Here is a 20,827-nt window from a genome sequence, read left to right on the forward strand (position 1 = left end):
ACACTTGGGTCCCTTGGATCCCATTGGATGCTTGGATCCCTCAGATCCCACTGGATGCTTGGATCGCTCAGATCCCACTGGATGCTTGGATCCCTCAGATCCCATTGGATGCTTGGATCCCTCGCATCCCACTGGCTGCTTGGATACCAATGGGCACTCGGATCCCAATGGGTGCTCGGATCCCACTGGGCGCTCGGATGTCATTGCAAACTCAGATCCCTTGGATCCCACTGGGCACTCTGAATGTTTCTTGGGGGCCCATTTCAGCACCAAACACTGGTGCTCTGTCACTGGAACAGCAGGAGACAAATGACTGGGGTTGTCCCAAAAGCTGTATGAAGGTTCAGGACTAGGGTAGAGGTACCAATAAGTACTCATCAGTCCAATATGTACGCATTGGGCATTTAAAAATGTCTGTACAGAAAAAGACAGCACTTTAATATTCAATTTTGGTCTCAGAATAATCCCTCACCATTATTCTATATATAACCAAGTTTCTAGATTCTGCTCTCTGTAATGGACTGGTTACAAATCAAAATAGAAGGAAATGTGAAAAAATACACCATTTCCTTATGAAAATCTAAAGGTTTCTCATGTATGTTCTTATATCATGGTTCCTTATGCTAAATATATTTGTTTTTTTTGTTTGCAGGATGATTTTGTGACTAGGGCCATAAGAAACAAGCATTAAAACTTTTGTAAAATAAGAGATGTAAGAGGAATAAGGGTGCGTACCTACTGGACAAGGCCAAGACACACATGCCCAATGTGTACTCAAAAATAATATTGCCTGCCAGAGAGACTTAATCCACAAAACACAACAATCTAAGGCTACCTCTACAGCTAGAGAGAATATGGGCCACTGTTCCATGAAACCATTGAGCAATATCCAAGTCAATTTACTCCCATGACTGGTCCAAATTGTACGCAGTGTGTGATGTCCTGTATGTACGCTGTGTACATATAAGGCACCACACACTGCATCTATTGGTCACACTTTTTCATCATAAAAGACATTAAACGTTTATTATTATTTTTTTTTTTAGAGAGAATAATACAGTATGGGAAAACAAAGTAAAAATAAAACCAGTGTGATTAAAAAAAGTCAAAATCAGAAAATAAAAAGAAAGGTGCAACAAAAGAAATATGATCCAGCTATAATTGCAGATGCTTTAAATGAAATAGAAAAGTAAGTTAAATAGGAAAAATTATTGTAGCCCATTTGAATCATTTAAATGAAATGATATGATTCAATAATTACTACTGTAGCTTTGTTTGGCAAGAATATATCACTTCATTGCTTTTAGTTTTTATGGGTAACTTAACTGCATTTGCTTTATGTGGGTAACATAATTGCATTTATTTTTCAACTTAATCACTACCTTACTGTTTTTAAATGTGTACCAGAGGTATGTCACACCAGAAAATATAAAGGCAGGATTTAGGAAGTGTGGCCTGGTGCCCTTCGATCCTGATGCCCCTGACTACACTAAGGTGGAAGCTGCTGCGTCACAAAGAGAGCACGTTTCTACAATTTTTGAAGGAGTAGACCAAGGAGGTTTCAAGGAGGTCTCATGTCAGACTATACCTCCATTTACAGTAAATCGAGGTTGTCAAACAACCACTGACACAAGTGTAACAACAAGGGAAGAAAGGGAACACATGTACAAGATGAAAGGTTCACTATGTGATTTAGTACTGCATTACAAAGGCTATGCACATGTACTACAGCAGTATTCAAGTATGCCCTTTACTGCTACTCTCCTCCAAAGGAATTTCAAAAAGACCAGCTAAAAACACCTAAATGAAGGTTCCAGTCAAACATCGACTACCCCCTTCCCCAAAGGTCTAAAAGACACACCATCCACAATAAGTCCAGCAATGATCACCCATAAATTCTTCCCAGAGAGGCAACCAGGTAAAGGGCCAAAGGTGATAAGAAATGTGATGGACAGAGTATTTTCTGTATCATCACTGAAAATGGTTAATGAATTTGAAAAAATAAAGGAAGCAAGAGAAAAGAAAGAATCAAGCAAAAGACACCAAACTCAATGGGCAGGAAAGGTTCAGTAACACAAAGAAAGAAGAAAAAGTACAAACAGATACAGATGATGAAGAGAGAGAACTACCAAAATCAACAAGTAAGAAAGGTTCTGTAACACAGCAAAAGAGGAAATGAGTAGAGAAAGATACAAGTGATGAAGAAGAAATACCTGAAGACAAAGAACTAACTGAAGATAGTAAAGCAGTGGCAGGCCCTTCCTATACCAGTAGAGCAAGTGAATCATCAAATGACGAAGTCTTGAGTTTGCATGATAGTTCAGATGAGAGCTTAGATTATGAAAGAGACAACTTTTCTTTTGGCATTACTTTGAGGAACCCAAAGTAGATTCTTGGGTTGGAGTAAAAGTAGAAAAAGCAACATCATCAAGCAAAGGTAGAAAGACATCCCCATTTGAGGTCTACATTGCTAGAGTCATAAAGGTTGATGAAGGTGGGTATGAAGTGTCATTTCTGAAAGAAAAAAGTGATGGCTTCTACATAATGCCAGAAATTGAAGAAGTGTCCTATCCACATCACCGAGATGAGATAGTTGTTCTAGAAAGCCCAGAACAAGTATATAGAAATCGTGTATACGGATTTTCGTTTCCATCTACTATAAAAACAATACTTATCTCCCATTTAGCAAAGTTAAAATGAAAATATGGTAAAAGATTTTCTAGCTCGTTTTCAAATTATTTTTTTTTACTGTAAGTGCTAGTATACAGTTTTTTTTATTGTATTTAGTTAGTAAATATACCATATTGATTCCCATGGGAAGTGGCAAAGAATTTCCAAGTCAAACAATTTATTATTTCTTATTACTATCGATAACTATACATATATTTCTTTTATGTATTCAGTAAAAATATTCAAGTAAAATAGCAGTTTGCTAGTTTTTCTTTCATAATCACTTTTGTTTGCTTGAAAAGTTAATCTCATGTAGTTACTAGGTGTGTAATTAATATAGAGGTGATACTTCAAAGAATAGGATATCATAATACCATGTTTTGTTAAGAAAAAATTCCAATAAAAATATTTTTTTTTCCTGACTGTACTCACTACATTTCTCATATGTATAAGCCTTCCCCTACTGATACATTATCAAGTACATCTATTTTGCATTATGTAATGATGTTACTCAAGCTATAATGTTGTTTTACAAGATGGGAACATGATGTCAAACACAAATTTTGCCTTTTTAACTTTTTCCATAAATACCCCATGGAAGTTAAGATAATGCAATTGAAGCTCTTTGAAAAATAGATGATCAAATAAAGCAATGAATGAGGTCTAACATATCCAAAGGAGACTTGTGTAGCTTTAACAACTTCAGAGTTATGAGTGAAAGAGTACCTAATGGACAGAGGAGCGTACACATTGGACACGCCTTCATAATAGGTACGCACCAAATTTACTGACAATTTTTTCGGCATGGGCTTGCAATATTTATAATTTCTTTACATACCATGAAACTACAACCATTTCTTCATAACCTGTAAAAATATCATATTCGTTATGTTATTTGTAAGACGGACATAGTCTGTAGAGTAAAAATCCATGTTTTTTTGAGTACCTATTGGTACGCTTACCCTATGCTCCTGATCTCTCGCCCACTTACATGGAAGCGCTTTCAGCAGCGGATACAGGCCTTTCAATGGCCTGGATAAACCTTTAAAGTGCCAACTGCGCCCCTTGCTCGCACTGGAATCTGAATCACTGGATGATAAAGTATACACTTCAAGTTGGATACCTTTCCAGTGGCTGTCAACCGAGTCCTGGGATCCATGTACAACAGGCTCAGCTGAGGGGGCAACTACCCGTGGGCAAACCCCACCGACCTCCCTTAGACCTCTGGTTTGCCTCCTCCATGGTTTAGGGGAGTCTGACAGGGACCTTCATCTAGAAGAGTTGGCTGGACGAGCAGCCACCTCCTCCATTACACATTCATCAAGACGCCTTATCAGTGGCCGTCTGTTGATACCTGGGACCTGACAACAGGCTTGACTGAGGGGGGAAACTACCCATGAGTAAACCCACCAGCCTCCCTTGGACTTCCAGTATGCCTCCTCCCTAGTGCTGGGGAGTCTGACAGGGGCTTCGTCTAGGAGCACCGGGGAATGAGTTGTCAGCTCCTACACTGCACAACACTTCACTATTATAAGGTTAACTTCTGTTAACCTAGACACAAGACTGGCAATGGCATGGGAAGGCAGCAAGGGAGCCAGGTGCTGTAGCAAGTGGATAAAAATGGCTGGAGGGCCAGCAGTAGGAGAGAGTTGGTGCAAGGCTCTCAGTAATTGGTGCCGAGCGCTCTGTAGTCGGCGCCAGGAGAGCGCTACTGGCGCTTGTAGTATGAGCTGGAAGCCAAGTTGCTAAAAAATGTGGAACTCTCCACAATTCATGTCATCCTTGCTGTAGTTTATGTACTGCCGAAGCAAGTACAGTTAACCCCACGTATTCGTGGGGGATGCGTACCACACCTCCCGGCAAATAGCTAAAACCCGCAAATACTTAGAACCCTTCTAAAAACACTTAGAACTGCCTATTTTGATATTCAAATGCACACAAAACAAACTAAAAATGTTTATACAGGTATTATCCTACTTACGGTGGGGTTAGGTTCAAAAAAAAAAAAAAAAAAAAAAAAAAAAAAATATATCTCAAACATAGCCTAGCCTACACTATAAAGTATACTCTATACATTCACAGTATTGTAATTATTAATATCAGCTAATTCTGGAGGTTCATGCAAAGTGAAATTGAATAAAAAACAAGAATTAGCTTAGTCTACACTATGGTACATTGTATACATAAACGGTAGCGTAGCCTACATTATACTCTACTCTATATTCATGTATTGTATTATACAAATGTCAACATAATGAATAGGCATCTTTTCCAAGGATCTTTTAAAATGTTATGCCTTAATTCACTGTATCCAATAATATTGTACATATTCTTATATTGCTTTCGTATTATAAATTGCGGTCATAGCGTCTCAATGTTTTGGTTTGGAAATCGTTTATGCGGTGTTTATTTCACCGTATTTAGTTAAGTTCAGAGCGCTTTTCTTGATTCTAGTTGGCGTAAATGAATCTCTAGCTACTTTATTTGTATGGGGCAAGGTTATTTTTCATTATACGAAGTGTTTTTAAGTCGAAATATAACTAAAATAAGTCTCGTTGTGAAACTAATTTATCTATTATTTTCGTTAATAGATGACGTATGACGATGGCCATTTGGGGGCGTTTGTTTTGTGTAAAAAAATTCAAGATTCCATTCGCTATTTTCATTTGATTTCATCATAACATGAGCTTTACTTATTTATCGTTTATTGGCGTAAAAATAACAGTAATGTGTTCTTTCATGCCCAGTAGTTTTGATTAAAATACTTTCCCTCCAATTTCAATTACGATCGAGTTTCATCCATGTTGCCGATGGATGATAATTTACAGTATAGTCATTAGCAGCTGGAACATTGTTTTTTCAGCTTCAGCTACAACTTGCAGCTTAAATTTAGCAGTATATTTCCTTGACAATCTTTATCCATACTGAATAAGGGTATAATGTAAAAATATATCAGTCCTATTCTACTTAATGTCATTTGTGCTATAACCTATGGTAATTATTTATTACCGTACGATGGTTGAAATACCAGGTAAATGGCTGTTGTTATCCAATTGTTATAAGCAAAACAACAGTTTCTTGGTCGGTTGTTTATGGCCGTAAGCATTTACGGAACAGTATAATGTTACTAACAATACTTTTATCATTCTTTTACTTTTCTAACTACAAGATGGGATAAAGAGATGGAGGAAAGTTTGTCTATTCTAATATGGTCTCTCTCACTGCCTGATTACGCAACTGCCTGTGCCCGTGTGAAATTTAAAAATATTTTATAAACATTGTCGTATCAGTATTAGTTGCTTACCCCATTGCAAAATCGAACTATCGTTAGGTGAATTATCGTAAATCGTGCATTACCTGAGTATTTTAATAGTTAAAAGTGCATTTAGTCATGAAGAAGAGATGAAAATACAGTAATTAGTGAATATTTCTCACTAATGTTAAGATATTGTTTCAAAGATATTACAGTGCGAGATTTCTTGGATCTAATGTCAGATCAACAAGATCCATCCCACTGCAAACTGATAAATTAGCACCAATTTCAGAACTTTGGGAAAGCTTTATCAATACAGTAATTGTACTGCTGGCTATCGATCACATGAAAATATAACGTGGATGAGCAGTTATACCCAACAAAACGTAGGTGCCCATTCATAAACTATACTGCCAACAAGCCAGAGTAGTTTGGTATTAAATTCTGGTTAGCAGTTGATATAAAATTAAAATACGTGCTAAATGGATTTCAATATCTTGGTAGAGACCATAGTATCCCACAAATCAACCACTCCCCAGACATGTTCTGAAGCCGATGAAACCATACATGGGAAAAGGAGGGAATCTGACAGAAGGATCATTTTTCACTTCGATAAAACTGGCGGAAAAGATTAGAAGCTACAATCATGAGTCTTGTGGGGACAGTAAATTGTATTTAAAGGGAGATTCTCACATGCATAAAAATTCCTGTGATAACCTTTACAGCACACAAGTACTGAAAATAATAAACGCACTCTCACAGTGTATCAATGTATGCCAAACACAAAATTACTCATACTTAGTAGCTCTCACAGAACTGTAGACATAAAAAATGATGCAAATGGCTTGGTTGTATAGCACTAAAGCAACTTCATTAAGATGGCCAAACAAAGTACTTTATAATATGTATACTAGATCTAGCAGGCATCGATGCGTCAGGTCTTTATTGACAAATAACGGGTCAAAAAATTCTCCCGTCTTGATTTCCTTCTCTAGTTAGCCGAAGAACTTCAGGAAATGTTAGAAAATATCAACACAGCAAATAACAATGGAAGCAATGGTGATGTCAAATAGGATGCTGCAATGGGAATAAAACTTTAGACATGTGCCACCAATGAAATAGATCTATGTGGCAAATGCACATGTAAGGTGTTCAGGAAACTCCTTTGCAAAAAATGACATTCTTATGATAAAATAGTTTTACATATACTTACCAACCAATTACATAACTAGTAACTTTCTACATGGCAGTCTAACGAAATTGAGATTTTCACAGTGGCACCACCATTGCTAGTGTAGGTGTCAGGGTCCCGCCCACTTTTGGACTGATGGGAACAACTCAGCATAGAGCTTCATTTCGTTTGATGCCCAAATGTCCACTGTGGGTAGGAGGGCAGGCTCCGATCATGTAATTGCTTGATATGTATATATAAAACTTCATCATAATAATGTCATTTTTATATAAGTGACTTACCAAGCAATTACATAGCTGATTCCACAGTGAGAGGAGGTGGGACTCATGGACATGTTCTAATCCAAAACATTAACAAAGATAATGATTTTCAACTAGAGAGGTTGCTAGCACTGGGTCAATGCTTGCTGTACCTTAATTTGGTAAGAGAGCTGCTTCAGGCGGTACCGCCTATGGTCAGCGCTCATCTTAACCTGTAGAGGGCATGGCAATATTGGCCAAGAGTTGCCCCTACTTCAATGGGTACTTTGCATCCATGGATGTTCACTGATGGCTGACAAAGACCAAAATAGTGCCCTTGCCCTGGGCATAAATCAGAATAAACACAACACTATCACCTACAATCATCAAAAATAAGAACCATCACCCCAAACATTAAAAACTGGAGGGTACTCCAGGTAAACTGTACCCCCAGGGCTTCCCTTAAACTCAATGGCCTTACAACAAGGCGAAGAGACAGTGGAGGGATGGAGAGCCCCCTGTTTTTCCTTTCCCAACATCATGCCAGCCACAGATAAAGGATGCAAAGTACAAAAGTTATCAATGACAGTTTTCATGTCTTTAAGATAATGTGAAGAAAAAACCAGTCCATACTTCCAAAATTTTTATTGCAGAATGTTCTCGAGAGGCATGTCATGTCGAAAAGCCAGAAACGTCTTGAGAGCTTGAACCTCACGAGCTTTGACCTTAAGGGAAGATAAAACATCTTCTTGAACTTGAGAATGCGCTTCTGTAATCAAACTTCTAAGAAGAAAGAAAGCACACCCTTTGACAGAGGGCATGAAGGGTTCTTCACTGAGCACCAAAGCTTGTCGGAAGGTCCTCTGATCTTTCCTGTCCTCTGAAGATGGTACCTCAAGGCTCTCACAAGACAAAGATGTCTCTCTTCCTCCTCTGGCCCGAGGACATCTGTTAAGCTCTTAATAACGAACGAACCAGGCCATGGCCTGGAAGCGTCCTCATTCTTGGCGAGGAAATCGAGAGACAGCATACTGCATCACCATTTGAAAAGCCTACTCTCTTGTTGAAGGCTTGCTGCTTGCGAACGCGTTTGGCAGTTGCTAATGCCACAAGAAGTCTCCCTAGAGAGATTCTTAAAAGAGGCTGAGCTGAGGTGTTCGAAAGTTGAGCTTGTGAGCCACTTCAGAACAACGTCCAAATTCCAGGAGAGAAATCCAGGTTTTTCTAATTTAGAGGTTTTGAATGATCTGATCCAGGTTCCTATGCTTAAACACTGAAGAAAGCATTGACCTATTCCCCTTTATGGTAGAGGGAGACTGCTTCCTATCTGTCCTCAGGAGAGGTAAAAAGTCAGATAACTGGCCCAAAGAGGTTCCAGAAGACGAGATGTTATTATGTCGGTACCATCCTCTGAAAGCTGACCACTTGGATTGGTAGAGCCTGCTAGCAGATCTTCTGAACCTAGCAATAGCTTCTGCAGTTTGCTTCAAAAAGCCTTTTAGCTCTGACAAGGCTCCTGACAATCTGAAGCCTGTCAGGGCCAGAGTGGACAATCCTTGATGAAACCTGAGGAAGTGGGGCAGTTTGAGCAGCAACTGTCTTTGTGGAAGAAGTCTTGGGAAGTCCACCATCAGATGCATAAGATCCAGAAACCATTCCTTTCTGGGCCAGCACAGAGCAATAAGGGTCACCGAGACGTTCTGGTGAGAGGAGAATTTGTTGATCACCTCCCTGATCAATCCAAAAGGTGGGAAGGAGTGGACATCCAGTCCCGTTCAATCCAACAACATGGCATCTGTTGCCCATGCGAGAGGGTCTGGGACTGGGGAGCAACAGAGAGGCATATGATGATTCTCGATGTTGCGAAGAGGTCCACAGCTGGTTTGTCTCAAGGTTTCCAGAAATTGTCGTATACGAGGGAGTACCGAGTCCACTCCATCGGCAACATCTGATTGCAATGATTCAATTCATCTGCATGGACGTTCATTTTCTCTGCTCGAAGTGAGTGATAATCTTCACTTGGTACTGATCCACCTAGAGAAGGAGGTCTTTCACCATCTCGTAGAGAGTGAAGGAATGGTTGCCCCCTTGTTTGCGGACATAAGACAACACTGTGGTGGTGTCCGCGTAAAACAGTACTACTCTGCCAGAAACCAAGGGAGAAAAAGCCTGGAGACCCAGATGAATGGCCTTTAGTTCCTCCACATTGATGTGGAAAGCTTTCTGATCTACAGGCCAAATCCTTGAGATCTTCAGACTCCCTAGAAGGTCTCCAAAACCTAAATCTGAAGCATCGGAATAAAATTCTAGGTCTGGGGGCACGGCAGAAGACACTTCCCCTCTTGAAGTCTTTCTACGGACAACCACCATCGAAATTCCGTCTTGATCTCTAAGGAGATGGGGAAAAAGAAGGAGTCCGGTTGGGTTTCCCTGCTCCAGCATGCTTTTAGATAAAACTGAGGAGGCCTCATGTGAAACCTGCCCAGCTTTACGAACGGTTCTCCTGAGGCCCAGGTCCCCAGCAGATTCAACCACTGCATAGACAAGGCAGTCAGGGATGGTTCTTCTGAGCATGCCTCCCTGTTTTGAATGGGTATCTTGAAGAAGCAAGAGCTGTGGGGGTCCTTTGCCCATAAAGGAGTCACTGCAACACAGAAGTCAGCACTCCTGTACTCTCCATTGAACAGATCCCATCTCTTCCCCCAAGCCACTGTTAGGGATATCCTGTCGGACCTTCAGAAGAAAGTCCAACAACTGATCTGGCTCAATGTTCGAAGCCGCCTGAGGAAGCCCCCGCAACAGCAACCAAGTCCTTCTCTCCTCTACAACAGCCCTAAGATTTCCTTCTCTTTGCTCGAAAGGGCTGCTGTAGAGGAGAGAAGGACTTGGTTGCTGTTGCGGGGCTTCCTCAGGTGGCTTTGAAGATTGGGCCAGAAGATCAGTTGTTGGACTTTCTTCTGAAGGTCCAACAGGATATCCTTAACAGTGGCTTGGGGGAAGAGATGGGATCTGTTCAATGGAGAGAACAGGAGTGCTGACTTCTGTTTACAGTGACTCCTTTAGTGGCAAAGGACCACCACAGCTCTTGCTTCTTCAAGATACCCATTCAAAACAGGGAGGCATGCTCAGAAGAACCATCCCTGACTGCCTTGTCTATGCAAAACAATACTCCAAACCAGTCAGAAGAGAAATCTTTGGCCAAGACCAAACAAACCTCAATTTTTCTAGCTAAAGCAACCTCCAGGCAAAGAAGGAAGCTAAAAACTTTTAATTCCCTGCACAGGTTCTTGACAAGATGGTCCAGTTCGAGCAAAGAGAAGGAAATCTTGGCTGTGGGGAACAAGAATGACTTATGGCGTCAACCAGGCCGGAGAAAACCCCCTGGGAGAGGCAGAAACTCCCAAGGAGGGAGCCTTCCCAGTGACGTAGACTTTTTTTTTTTTTTTTTTTTTTTTTTTTTTTTTTTTTTGAGAAGTTTGGGAGGGAAGGCAAAGGTTGCTTTACCTTGGTCCCTCTTCATGGCCAGCCACTCATCCACTTCTCCAATAACTTTCCTTGAGGAAGAGGAAAGCACTAGCTTGGGGAGGAAAATGACATCAGCAGTCCTTTTCCTCATAAGAAATTTTGAGGCTGGGGAATCAAGAGTAGCAGGCTCGAAGTCTGGAAAATTCGCCAGAAAGAATCTTAGTAATGAATAAGCATACGAAGGAGCGGTATCTTGTTCCTGTTCATCCTTATCAGAGGAGATGGGGATAAGGTGTCCTTGCTCTTGGAAATGACAGTTTTCTTCTTTTACAGCCCATAAGTTCCTCAAGCTGACGCTTAATTGGGGCTAAAGCAGCATCTTTCTGAGCTGATGAAGAAGGAAGAGGCGCCAAGCACCCAACTGTTGGTGCCAAGTACAGGCAATCCCCGGTTATTGGCAGAGGTTCTGTTCTGAGGGTGTGATGATAACTGAAAATCACCGCTAACCAAAAATTGGCGATTTTTGGGACTTATCAGCACCAAAAAGTGGCGATTTTTGGTTCCAAAAATTGCTGATTTTCGTCGCTAGACAAGCGCCGTAAACCCGGATCATCATTAACCAGGGACTGCCTGTACCCAGAATTTGGCGCTGAGCACCCAAATGTTGGCGCTGAGTAGTCGGGTGCGGAAAATGGGGCACTCCAAGCTGAGAGAGCGCTTAGCAGATGGTGACGGGTGCTTACTCAAAGAATCATGTCACTTCAAGAAAGAAATGGGCTCTCGTGACTTGAAAGATGGAACTGTAGGAGGGCTGAGGACAAACACTAGCCTCCTTATATATCTCTTGACAGGAGGGGAGATGTCTACCACATCGGAGTGTCTTTTCAAAGGCTGAGAGACAGAAGACCGACGTCGCTGACGCCTCGCGTCCAACAGTCTTCTGAATCCGACGGTAAACGACAAGCAATGAAAGAGATGCCTTTCCAATGGAGCTCTGTTGTAGCCTGGGACCGTGCAACAGGCTTGACGTAGGGGGCGACTGCCCGTGGGCAAACCCCATTGGCCTCCCTTGGACCTCCATTATGTCTTCTCCCAGTGCGGGGGAGCGGGAGAGTGAACTTCTTCTAGGAACACCAGGGGACAAACAGCCACCTCCTCAACACTAACAACAGTCACTGGGCGGCATTTTCAACAAAAAATCCCTGAAAGACGAAATTAATTTCATAACAGTACTGGTTAAGAATTTTGCTTCAAGATGGGCAACAGCATTGGGATCGGAGGCAGGGGAACTTGGTAAATGAGTGTGGGGTAAATGTGTAGGAGGGTTAAGGATGGGAGACGTAACATGAATCAAAGGAGAAGAAACAGCTATCTTCTACCACATCAGGGAAAGAAGGAATCTCATAACTAGCTCTACTTTCGGCTCTAAGGGCCGCCTTCCTTTTCCTGTCTCAGCCTAAGTTGTCCAGATGGGATTTCAAGGTCTTCCCTTTACTATCTTCCCAATCCTGACACTCCGGACATGTAACCTCTCCAACCTCTCCACTACAATCCTGCCCCCTACACTTGCCACACTTACTGTAGTGTGCGATTCATAAGCCACTGTAACAAGTCTAATTTTACACCCCTCAATGCAATAACAAATGCTTGAAGAGCTGGAGTCTGACATATTTGCTTATCTTTAGAAATAAAGTTAACTAACGATATTACCAAGATAGGAAGAGCCACCAAAAAAAAAAAAAAAGGAGAGAATACTTCACCAAAAATCCAAACAAGATGAAGCAGCGATTGCACAAGACTATCGACATTAATCAGGAGCCGGTAAAAAATGAACTGAAGCTCTATGCCGAGTTGTACCTACCAGTCCCGAAAGTGGGCGGGACTGTCACCTACACTAGCGATGGTGGCGCCACCGTGAAAATTTGAATTTTGTTAGACTGCCATGTACAAAGTTAGTAGTTATGTAATTGCTTGGTAAGTCACATATATAAAAATGTACTTTAAAGAATTTACATTACACTGCTCCTAGGGCAGAAAGTAAGAAAATTTAAACTGACAGTGTATAATCACAAAGGTATATTTTACTATTTCTTTTTCAGTCCTTTGATTTTTATGTAAAAACGAATGATTTTTTTCTTATTATGAAAAATACCAATAAACTGTATCTTACGCTACATCACTGTAATGAATCTCACTCCAGATATTTCATGACCCTAAAAGGTATGTGTATGTATACCAATACACCTTTGCTATACTGACAATAACAGTCTGTCAATAGAAATTGGAATGCGGTCATTTGACAGTGCTGTTGTTCCAGGGAAGGGGGCTTATTACCCTTTGTGATAGCCCAAGCTTAGAGAAATCATTCAGATTAATCTTAATCTTGTAATACTTTAATCCGTAAGGGACAGGCTAAATATATATCATGCACACCCCAATCCTGGGCAAACTTTAACCCTTAATGGACCAGCTAATTATATATACTGCACACCCCCCAATGGGCAAACTTTAGGGTTGGCCAATTAAAAAAAAAAAAAAATCAGTGGAAAGAGGAAGATATGAAAATGCCTATGGTGTAAGAAAAAAAATTCTAAAAAATTTTCCCTACCTTCCACAGGAAGTTGAAAGTGACTATTTACAACCGTGTGTGGGACCTATCTTACTGAACACTCGTCAAATTTACCAAGTTATATGTGTATTTTGTAATTATTTTATTTTGTAAAATTATAATTACAACTCACACAATATCATAACAGATAAGAACTAAACTCTGAGCATATTTGTTGTAAAATATTTACGCAAATTTACTGAGATCAGGAAATGCAGTAACTTTTTGGGATTTATACATGTTTTTTCTAATATTTCTTTGCAAAATTACACCTGTAACTGACATCATACCATAAAAGATAAGAAATAAAACCAACAGTAATCCCTGGGGATATTTATGAGCAACTAAATAACAAGACGTCACGGGAGAGAGGGGAGCACGACATTCCCCCCTCCAAGTCAAGAAATGAAGCTCCCAAGCCCCCCACGATTGAGCTCAGCTGAATTCTTCAGTTGCCACGATTCATTTATGGGCCACTGAAGTATTGGAAACTCTTTCCCGTTTGACACAGACAAATCGTATGGGGCGTAGTATTAATCCTCCTGAGAGGGGATCCGTCCACCACCTAAATCCTGTTTTAGAGCCTCTATTGAGGGGATTCGTCCATTAACGGTCAATATATTTATTTCAAAGCAGCAAATATTATTTCAATGTAGCAAATTAATATTTTATCTATTTCATTTTTTATGAGAACATTGTGCAATCTTATATTACTACTTATGTCAATAACATTATTCTATATCTCGTTACTATGAATAATTATACACCAATGGTTTAGGGAGTTTTGTTTAGCGAAAATGTAATTCTTTTACAAGGTAAATACATGTGTGGTTATTTTACTCCTTGGTCATTTTAGTGTCAACCTTGGTTAGATCAGGTAGGGGTGGTCTGGAGGGAGGGAGACTTTGCCACTAACTTGCCAGGTATGTGCCTAGTGCCCTATGTTAGGTTAGGTTGCAACCTTACATTAATTAATTTATAGCAGCCTAAGTTAGGTTAGGCTGATTACATCCATTAATTTCACTCGTCTTGTATTATAACCCATACCTAAACAACACTAACCCCAATGTGGTACCCCATAACTTTGGAATATAAGGGTAGGGGTGGGGTGTCCAGCATTTCTACAATGGCTTCTTTACTAATGAAATGTACATCAGAAAAATTCAGAGCACACACTAAAATATGGTGTTTAAATAAACCGCAAACTCATAATGCTGTATAGCCTTAAACTGTAGGCAAAGAAATTCATCCATGTGCACAGAGCAAACCATTTCAAAGAAAATAATTTCAGTGTGCATGTTTAACCAACTTCCAGATCCTTGGGGATACTCCACTAATATTCCTACGAGAACTATGCAAACAAGTCATCTAAACATCTTCAACCTCTTCAATTTACAGTTACTCAAAATTAACAATCCAACTCTAATAAGAACAGCTGGCTCAACAATACCCTTTTACATTCCCACTTTGGCTTTCTCAAACACTGCCAGTCTCTTCCCAATCTGCTGTGGACATTCTGTACCTTCTTTCCTTTTCTTATTTGTAACATAATCATTCTAAGTTCCTAGATCATTCCCACTCCCAAATCCCTATCAAAATCAAATGATTCCATTTAAGTAACATCCATATCAATGGCCACTGCTCCAATTTTCAAGCTTCCAAAGGCCTACACCTGCACCCTGTTGACTTCACTTTCATTTTAATTTCCTCTCAACTTCCTCTTCTTGCAAGCACCTTCAATGTCTTTCCCTAGGTTCAACAATTTTTCTTACAGTTCCCAATCAGTTTACTATTACAGCCTTCTCTACAAACATCAGCCACTTTAATGTCACAACTGACTTTTCACATTTATAAACAATCAAACAAACAAAGCCTCAAAGACTTCACACCTTGATTTCGGACATAATTCTTTAAACCAAACCACTCACTCTCTTACCTGCATATTCTACAACTTTGTTTCAACTGGAAAAACTTCAAATGCTCTCAACTACATTGTACATACTCAGCACACTCCACATTGGCCCTCTTTGGATTCTATGAAAAACTTCTAGATCCTACAGCCTAAGCTTTCAAAGTAATCACACAATTGTTCCATAGCAGAAACCTGATCCACAACATGGGCTCTCCTATATAAGATTATTCTACCTTTCCAGTCTCCAACCTCTTCATTGCTTTTCTTATGCCCTCAACAGTCTCCCACAAGCAGTCTCAAGCTTCAAACTTTCATGCCTTATTCACTCATTTTTCAATCTACTTTGTCATTCCCAAGGTACTGTTTTACTTTAAGCTACTTTTCGAGGCTGGAGTTTTCACCTTTTTGTCTTGAGTTTCCTCAACATGCTGAGTACAAAAATGATGCTTGTATCTTTCGCAAATTTACTGGTACTGAAATTTGTTCCAAAAAATCTTGTTAACTACTTGGATTTGTCTAAGTTCTTTGTTCACGTTAATGCTGTTGTAGGACTGGAGCTCTTGATTGGATTCGGTTTGTCTGAGCACACTGTGGGTAGGATGGAACATGTATTAGGAACGTCTTTTCTCGGTACTGTGGGTGTCCCATAAAAGGCTGAAACGTGATTGGTTGCTTTTGTTTCAGAATTATGCAGATTTTGAAATTTAGCACTTCTTGAAAAATCCAGCTTGTTTCAAGTCATGCAATTCTGGTCAGTTGTGTCATTACTCCATGGATTATTCTGATGGTATGGTACAGCTGAATTCCATGCCAAATTTCCTACTCTCACAACATCTTTTACCTTATTCTTTGCTGTGTCCAAAATTCAATTCTTTCTTCAACTGTGGGGAAGTTTTTGTTCACAAACCACTGATTAACCCTCCACAGTCTGACACCCAGCATCCTTCTATATCTAAGGAATATCCTGACCAGTCTGAAGAAGTCAATCCTACCGATAGTTCTGATTCGGATTCAGGCGAATTTATGGAATGTTTTCATCTGATTCGGGTTCTGATGAGTTTATGGAATGTTTTCATCTGATTCAGTTTCAGGCGAGTTTATGGAATGTTTTCATCTGATTCGGATTCAGGTGAGTTTATGGAATCTTTTCAATCTAATATACATTAGGGTAAGGACCTTGTGACCTAGATTAAGTTAACCCTTAGTGGACGGATTGAGCTTCAGTGTGAAGTAAAACAGGTTTGGGGAGGTGAACAGATTGAGCTTCAGTGTGAAGCAGAATTATGCACCATCGTTATGGTAATAATGATTCGAAACAAAGGTGTCAATACTTCTATATGTTATAAATTCACTAATGGCACCTTTTATACAGACGTGAGAGTATCAGTAATGCTTGTGACTTCAAGGGGGAAAGTACTGCATCTCTCTCTCTCACATGAGTCTTTTTGTAAATTTGCTTGTAAATATACGATGGGGTTGCTGTTGTTTTTTGTTTTTGTCTTTTACAATAGTATGTCAGTTGTAAATGTAATTTTACAAAGAAAATTGCAAAGAAATATTAGAAAAAGCATGTAAAAGTAAAAAAAAAAAACAAGTTACTGAATCTTCCTTCTCGTAAATTTATGTGAATATTTTACAACAAATATGCAAAGAATTTGTTACTGCTTTTATTTCTTATCTGTTTTGATACTGTGTGAACAGTAATAATAACTTTACAAAATCCAAAAAACTTATTTATTAAAAAAACACATATAGGCTATATATATAAGTTGGTAAACTTTATGACTGTCTTGTAAATGAGGGCCACAAGGGGTTGTAAGTAGTCATTTTCAACTTCTCGTGGAAGGTAGGGAAAATTTTTTAATTTATACAATGTGAATGTGTGTCATTCTCTTTCCATTGATGTGATTTTTTTTTATTTTGCTGACCTCAAAGTTTCCCCAGTCTGGGGTGCTGCACATTGATAAATTATGCTGTCCCTTAAGGGTTAAGGGGAAGGGGGGAGCCCCTCCAGCTACGTAAGAACCCAAGCTCCTACGTTAGGTTAAATAGGGATCTAGGTAAGAACTTGGCATCATAAGTTTGGTTAGGTGGGGAGGGAGGTCTATGGGGGCAAATACCCCCAGGTCAGGTAAGGTTGCAGCCCCCTAGGTTAGGTTAAATTGATCCCTGTATTTTATGTTTATCCCTACCCAAAAAGTCCAGCCCGCACTCACTTCAGGCAACCTGTATTTGCATCCTCTAACGATATCCTTTTGGCCATGAACCTGTTAGTAACTAACCTTTTTAAGTCACATGAACCCATGACAGTTCTCACTCACCCCTACTTTCACCTTTCTTTCTTTGACCCAACCTCCTCTGACCACTCCAGCGCTCTCCTGCTGGGGCCTACGATCACTTCTTCCTTGCATCCTCATCGCACAAAACTCTTTACTATTCCATTCCACCGCTCTTTATTCCCTCACCCTTCCCTTCGTACTGGTGCTTATTTCCAAACACGTGACTCGAAGCTCGTGGCCACCCTCACGTTTGCTGCTGGCCCTTCGAGGCACAAGCCTCCGAGGGCCAGGCCTCGCACGCCCACTGCACTGCATCCAATCGAATGGTTCCCCGGATGGCGCTCTCTCTCTCTCTCTTTCATCAACAAATGACCAACACTACTTTCTACATATATGACAAAAAAAGAAGAAGAAACTGGTGCGGGCAGACGTCACCTGGGGCTCAATCAATCGCAGTGCCAGGCACAAGCAGTCAAACTTGGCGCCCGTGGCCTCCCGGGTGTTGGGATCGGCCCTGACCACGCCAGCGACAAACAAATGATGACAAACGTTTTTCTACCATTACTTATGCAACTTGATCCTTTTCTTCACAAGACCTTCTGGTAATTTTCCATCCAATTGTTATGTTTTGTGAAAATAATGAAAATACTGACAATCAACCGATCTTTCTTTGTCTTCAATTCTTCCACTGGGATCGGCTAGTCAGCGACTGCACTCGAAAAACGCGAACCAAGCAAAATTGTCGCTGAATAGCCGACCCTACTTTTGCATCGACGCGATGACGGTCAGAAAAAAAAATCAAATTTTCCCTCAAACTGCAAGCTAAAAGTGTTACATGTGCATCACACCGACGATACCAGCACCTCAAGAAGCGGTGCAAGTCCAAAAACATTGACACTTGAGAATATAAACAGTAATAAGGTCGATTTTCCCAAACTTGCGGAGCTGCTCACGCCGGTGCATTCAAACAACATTCCGTATTTTATCTCACCACCGCTCGACTTACCTCCATAAGCTTCTTCCTCTATGTCTGATGGCATCTTGAATAGCTCTCAAGCTGAAATTCGCCGAAAATATGACAGAATGCGAAGTATTTTTCAAGCAACTTGTCTAAAAGAAGGAGGCCGCTTGACCGCAACTATTTATCTCCTCACTGTCGCCGCTTTTTCAGACAAAAGATGCGAGGATTGCGCATGCGTACAGATGGCCTCCTATGGGCTTTGAGCCTTATTTCATCTTTAATTATTGTCAATAAATAATAATATAAACACATTCCATATTCAAACAAGGCGCCATAGTTCCTGATTAATTACCCCTAGGTCTATGTTCCAGTGCCACCCCGAGATGTGATATGACTTATCCTGAGGCACCAGGAAAAAAATTTATTTCCAAGCCTTTAAATGCAGTAGTACCTTGTACACATTTTCCCGTACAGCTGCAGTAATGTCGAGTGTGTCCAGAGGGTTAGATCTGCTTTCTTTGTATGCCTATCCAAACTATAGTCATCATGATTTGTTGACGGAAATAAACACGATTTTAAGATTTATTATATCCATCATCCGGTTCTTTCTCGAGTCATAGAAATGCATTTTCGTCGTATGAGAGAAAATGCTGAAATTATCTTACGGGCTGAGTTCGGAAATCAATAGTTACAGTCACCGCACTCTCGGCCTTAAATTTTAGTACAGAATGAAAATAAAAACTAAACTTGATAATTTAGGAATCAGTCACATTGTGAATATTACTCAGGGCACATTGCCAAATTTAATAACTCTGGCATTCCAAGTCATTATAAGAGATAATGTAAATGAGGTTAATACCTTTACCTAGCCGTGCGCCTAAAACTGAGAACAGTACAAAGTTACGAAACGAAAAGGTCTATCATAAAGTTGCCCAAAGAAAAGGGAAGGAAAATCGTATCTCAATACCGGTCAGATTTCACCACTTGTAATCTTCGAAACACAAATGTCCATCTCATGAAGACTAATAAATTAGGTAGGCAAAACAACAAGCATCCCCATATTAAGAACATTACCATTGTAGAGAGGATCAACCAATCCACGGGGGTGATTTCTGTTATAATCTGCAAAATGTGGACAACCAGTAGCTATATATATATATGTGTGTATGTATATATATATATATATATATATATATATATATATATATATATATATATATATATATATATATATATATATATATATATATATATATATATATACATACACACACACACACACACACACACACACACATACACACATATATATATATATATATATATATATATATATATATATATATATATATATATATATATATATATTATGCAGGTTTCGTTGAACGATAGGCCTAGATGAGTGCGAACTTTAACTATTTGGATATTAGTTCTTTCCAATGTTCTGTATTCACTCTTCACTTCACTACTCGAAGTTCGTAGAATTATAAAAGAAAACCACTTCTTAATAATTCCTTTTATTCTGGTCTCCATAGCGAGCTTTCGGACTGTACTTCGCCCATAATCATGCTAGACTAAAATATTTGCATCATTTCATAACCAAACATAACAATCACAAGTAAGTAAACAAGTGGTTAAAATATTACAGTTGTCATGGAATTACTGTTAACAGGTAACAAGTCAAAGAATGGACAACTGTCAATGGTTTAAACAACGAATTAGGTGTTCAACGAATAGAAAATAAACTAACATAAATGTATGTACTTTTATGTATAGATATATGAAACTAGAAAACGCTCAGAACTTCGCTAAAACAGAAATGGTCAGTGCTTACAAATTTTGAGAAGCCTTTCGCATTCTTCGTCCTGAGAGTTTAGGCAAGGTTTCATGTCATTTATTAAGATGGCCTCTGTCATCCTCAAGTACCGCACAGAATTATCACTACATGGAATTTTTATACATTCAGTAAGCTCTCCGAAGGAAGGATGCAAATGGAGAGGTGCTCTCTGATGAGGATGCAGTCCTTTGTCAAGGGAGAGAGTAGCCTATTGTGTTTTACTGAACGTGTGCGTCTGAAGAGATGTGTATGACTGAAGAGTGGAAGGGATTAGCTCAAGTCTGAGAGTGCTGGTGGAATGTAAGTGCCAAGTACAAAAAGGAGGGCAATTCGCAATGGGAAGAGCCAGGAAGCTAAAGCAGTGGCATAGTGGTGAACATGTGACTGAGTGGCTGGCCAGAGTGTGTCAAG

At 39.8% G+C, this 20,827-nt stretch overlaps 1 protein-coding gene across 1 annotated transcript in view; it reads right to left on the reverse strand.

Annotated features, from left to right (window-relative positions):
- Window positions 1–18,800, reverse strand: part of Mi-2 (chromodomain-helicase-DNA-binding protein Mi-2 homolog) — a 244,711-nt gene extending 225,911 nt beyond the window's left edge. The window contains exon 1 of the mRNA XM_067100202.1: window positions 18,625–18,800. Coding sequence (XP_066956303.1) covers window positions 18,625–18,658 — 34 coding nt within the window. The 5' untranslated portion in view covers window positions 18,659–18,800. The remainder of the gene's footprint in view (window positions 1–18,624) is intronic.
- Between the last annotated feature and the right edge of the window lie 2,027 nt (window positions 18,801–20,827).

Source organism: Macrobrachium rosenbergii, chromosome 56, assembly GCF_040412425.1.
Source record: "Macrobrachium rosenbergii isolate ZJJX-2024 chromosome 56, ASM4041242v1, whole genome shotgun sequence".
NCBI lineage: Eukaryota > Metazoa > Arthropoda > Malacostraca > Decapoda > Palaemonidae > Macrobrachium > Macrobrachium rosenbergii.